The 3,116-nt window shown below is 47.2% G+C and overlaps 1 protein-coding gene across 1 annotated transcript in view; it reads left to right on the plus strand.

The window, feature by feature from the left end:
* Positions 1 to 830, plus strand: part of LOC103809697 (cholesterol desaturase daf-36-like) — a gene marked incomplete at both ends in the record, with an annotated part of 6,063 nt that extends 5,233 nt beyond the window's left edge. The window contains 3 exon segments of the mRNA XM_009082553.1: positions 240 to 255; positions 653 to 700; positions 703 to 830. Coding sequence (XP_009080801.1) covers positions 240 to 255; positions 653 to 700; positions 703 to 830 — 192 coding nt within the window.
* Between the last annotated feature and the right edge of the window lie 2,286 nt (positions 831 to 3,116).

A 3,116-nucleotide genomic window follows, 5' to 3' on the forward strand; every position in this document is an offset into this window, starting at 1 on the left:
AACACTGCCAGGGCTGGGGCAGCCACAGCCTCCCTGGGCAACCTGGGCCAGTGTCTCACCACCCTCACAGGGAAAAACTTCTGCCTAAGATCTCATCTAAATTTCCCTCTTTCAATTTCTCCCCATTCCTCCTTGTCCTATCCCTGCAGTTCCTAACCAAGAGTCCCTCTGCAGCTTCCCTGGAGCCCCTTCAGCTCCTGGCAGGTTGCTCTGAGGTCTCCACACAATCTTCTCTTCAGGACCAGTCACAGACAGGTTTGTGTTGGAAGGAACCTTAAAGATCATCCAGTTCCACTTTCTGCTTTGAGCAGGGACACCTTGACCAGCCAAGGTTTCTTCAAGCCCTATCCAACCTGGCCTTGAACACTGCCAGAGGTGGAGCAGCCACAGCTTCTCTGGGCAACTTGTAGCAGTGTCTCACCACTCTCATAAAGAATTTCTTCCCAATATCTAATCTAACCCTGGCTGGAGAGTGATAACAGCTGGCAAAGTTTGTGACTCATAGCCCTGAGGCACAGCTTGACTTTATGCCTATGAGCTGATGAAAAGACAGGGTAGAGACTTGAGCTCAGCCCAGGAGGCATTTCCAGCAGGTCTCAGGTTGTGGGAGTTGCTGTACCAGAGGTCTGGACAACTAGGGCTGTTCTCTGAGGATGCTCTGTTGCTCTGCAGGTGGGGCCAGGGCTGGTCTACCTAATCTTGACCTGGGCCATGGGATCATCCTGCACACAGTGACTCCCCTGGAGCCTCTCCTGCAGAACACTGTGCACAAAATCTGCTACCAGAAGAACATACCAGCCAAGTTCATCCTGAGGGCAGAGTGTGTGCATGTGAGGTCTCTGCAGAAGAGCAGCCAAAGGGCTTTGGTTTCCTGGAGCTTGGTGGCTGGGAGGTGTGAGAAGGGAGAACAGTTGCCCATGTGAGCTCAGATATCTGTGGGAGCAAAGCACTTGTGGGCAAGCAAAGATAGAGATTATTTACAGGGGCAAGGAGTGACAGGACAAGGGGGATTGGCTTCAGTGTGACAGCGAGTAGGGTTATATGGGATATTGGGAATTCTTCGCTGTGAGGTGCTGAGGCACTGCCACAGGTTGCCCAGAGAAGCTGTGGCTGCTCCATCCCTGGGAGTGTTCCAGGCCAGGTTGGATGGGGCTTGGAGCAACCTGGGCTGGTGGAAGGTGTCCATGCCCATGGCAGGGGGTGGAATGAGATGAGCTTTAAGGTCCTTCCCAACCCAACCCATTCCATGATTCCTTGAGATCCATCAGAGACCAATGCTGTGATCCAGGTCACTTCCATAGACATCTTCCCTCCTTCCAACAGGACATCAGCACTGAGGTGTCCCAGTGACATATTTGAAAAACAGAAACCCTCAGACACCTTTTTTCCTAAAGGTTGTTTTATTGTAAAACCATAAATACAACACTGACATGAAAATCCTCAAGCAACGGATGCTTTCTTACAGTTACAGTTTGTCTTCTGCCTTGGCATCAACTCTGAAAAGAATGTTGCAGAAACATGTCTCTAAGGTATTCCCAAACAGCCGAGTTCTGGCCTGGAGCCTCGGCCCCGTTTGGAAGCTAAGTGGAACTATTCCTCCTCTCTCGTGGAATACTTCCATTCAGACAGCAACAGACTTGTAAAAACAGCAACATTGAAACACCTTTGAGATTTTGATATCCTTGAAGAACCCTTTGCATCTGACGTCAGTCTAAGTTTCAAACAGCACTGAATTTCCTTGGCTGTCAAAAAAAAAAAAAAAACCAAAAAAAAAAAAACCAAACCAAACCCAAAAAAAAGAAACCAACAAAAACACCTCAAAAACTTGAGTTGGCCTCAAACTCTTTGTATTATCACAATGAAAAATCAGCAAATCAGCAACTCAACCCCGTGCAATATTGCTCTCTAGTGAGTCGTTTGAGCCACACCAACAATACAATGAGACTTGAAACAGGTTTTGTTTTGTTTATTAACACAGCAAGTGTGACATTAGATAACCTCTGAAATACAGTACATGGTCGAGCGCGGGGCGCTGCCCCCACACTTCCCCGCTATGAAGACAAAGCCAGCGGTGGCGGTTTATAAAAATAGTGTGTTGCTACAAAAGTATAAATTAATGCTACCGGTATTAAGAAATATTAAACACATAAAACTTATAAGGATTAAGAAAAATATTCATTAATACCTGTAGAAAACTCTGGCCTAAAAAAGATATTTTTATTAATTTTTTTTTTTGTCTATTTTTTGTCTATTTTTTTTTTTGTCTTTTCTTTAAGATGATGTGAGAGTGGCGCACGGAGTGCGGCCGTGGTATTGCCTACAACATCTGCGTCTACAGAAGGGAGGGGGCACTGAGGGAGGGAGGGACAGGAGGGACAGGAGAACGTTAACCTTGATGGAACAACGAGAATTGAGCTCCCAAGAGGAGGTTTGGGACAACAAAGGTACAAGTGAGGAACAGCTTATCTTTCAGACTGGCTGCAAACAAGGATCTCCTGATGGTTGGGTTTGACACTGGGTGTCACCATGACACTGGGTGTCACCACGACATTGGGTTTGTCACCATGCCATTGGGTTTGTCACCATGATACTGGGCTTGTCACCATGACATCGGGTGTCGCCATGACACAAGGTGTCACCATGATGTTGGGTTTGTCACCATGACATTGGTTTTGTCACTGCAATACTGTCTGGCTATGGCATGGACCAGAATCCTCATAGCCTGAGTGAGGACTTAGAGAAGGTGAGGACGGACAGGAGAACATTAACTTTGATGGAACAACAAGAACTGAGCTCCCAAGAGGAGGTTTGGAACAATGAAGGTATGAGTGAGGAACAGCTTCTCTTTCAGACTGGCTGCAAACAAGGATCTCCTGATGGTTGGGTTTGACAGCGGATGTCACCATGACATTGGGTTTGTTATCATGACACCGGGTGTCACCATGACAGTGGGTTTGTCACCATGACAACTCATAGGAGGTGAGGAAGGACAGAACGTTAGGCTTGATGGAACAACCAGAACTGAGCTCCCAAGAGGAATTTTTGGAACACCTGCATCCACAGAAGAGAGGGAGTTACTGATGAGAGGGAGGGACAGGAGGGACAGGAGGATGTTA

Source organism: Acanthisitta chloris, unplaced genomic scaffold (genome assembly GCF_000695815.1).
Source record: "Acanthisitta chloris isolate BGI_N310 unplaced genomic scaffold, ASM69581v1 scaffold16709, whole genome shotgun sequence".
NCBI classification, from domain to species: Eukaryota; Metazoa; Chordata; class Aves; order Passeriformes; family Acanthisittidae; genus Acanthisitta; species Acanthisitta chloris.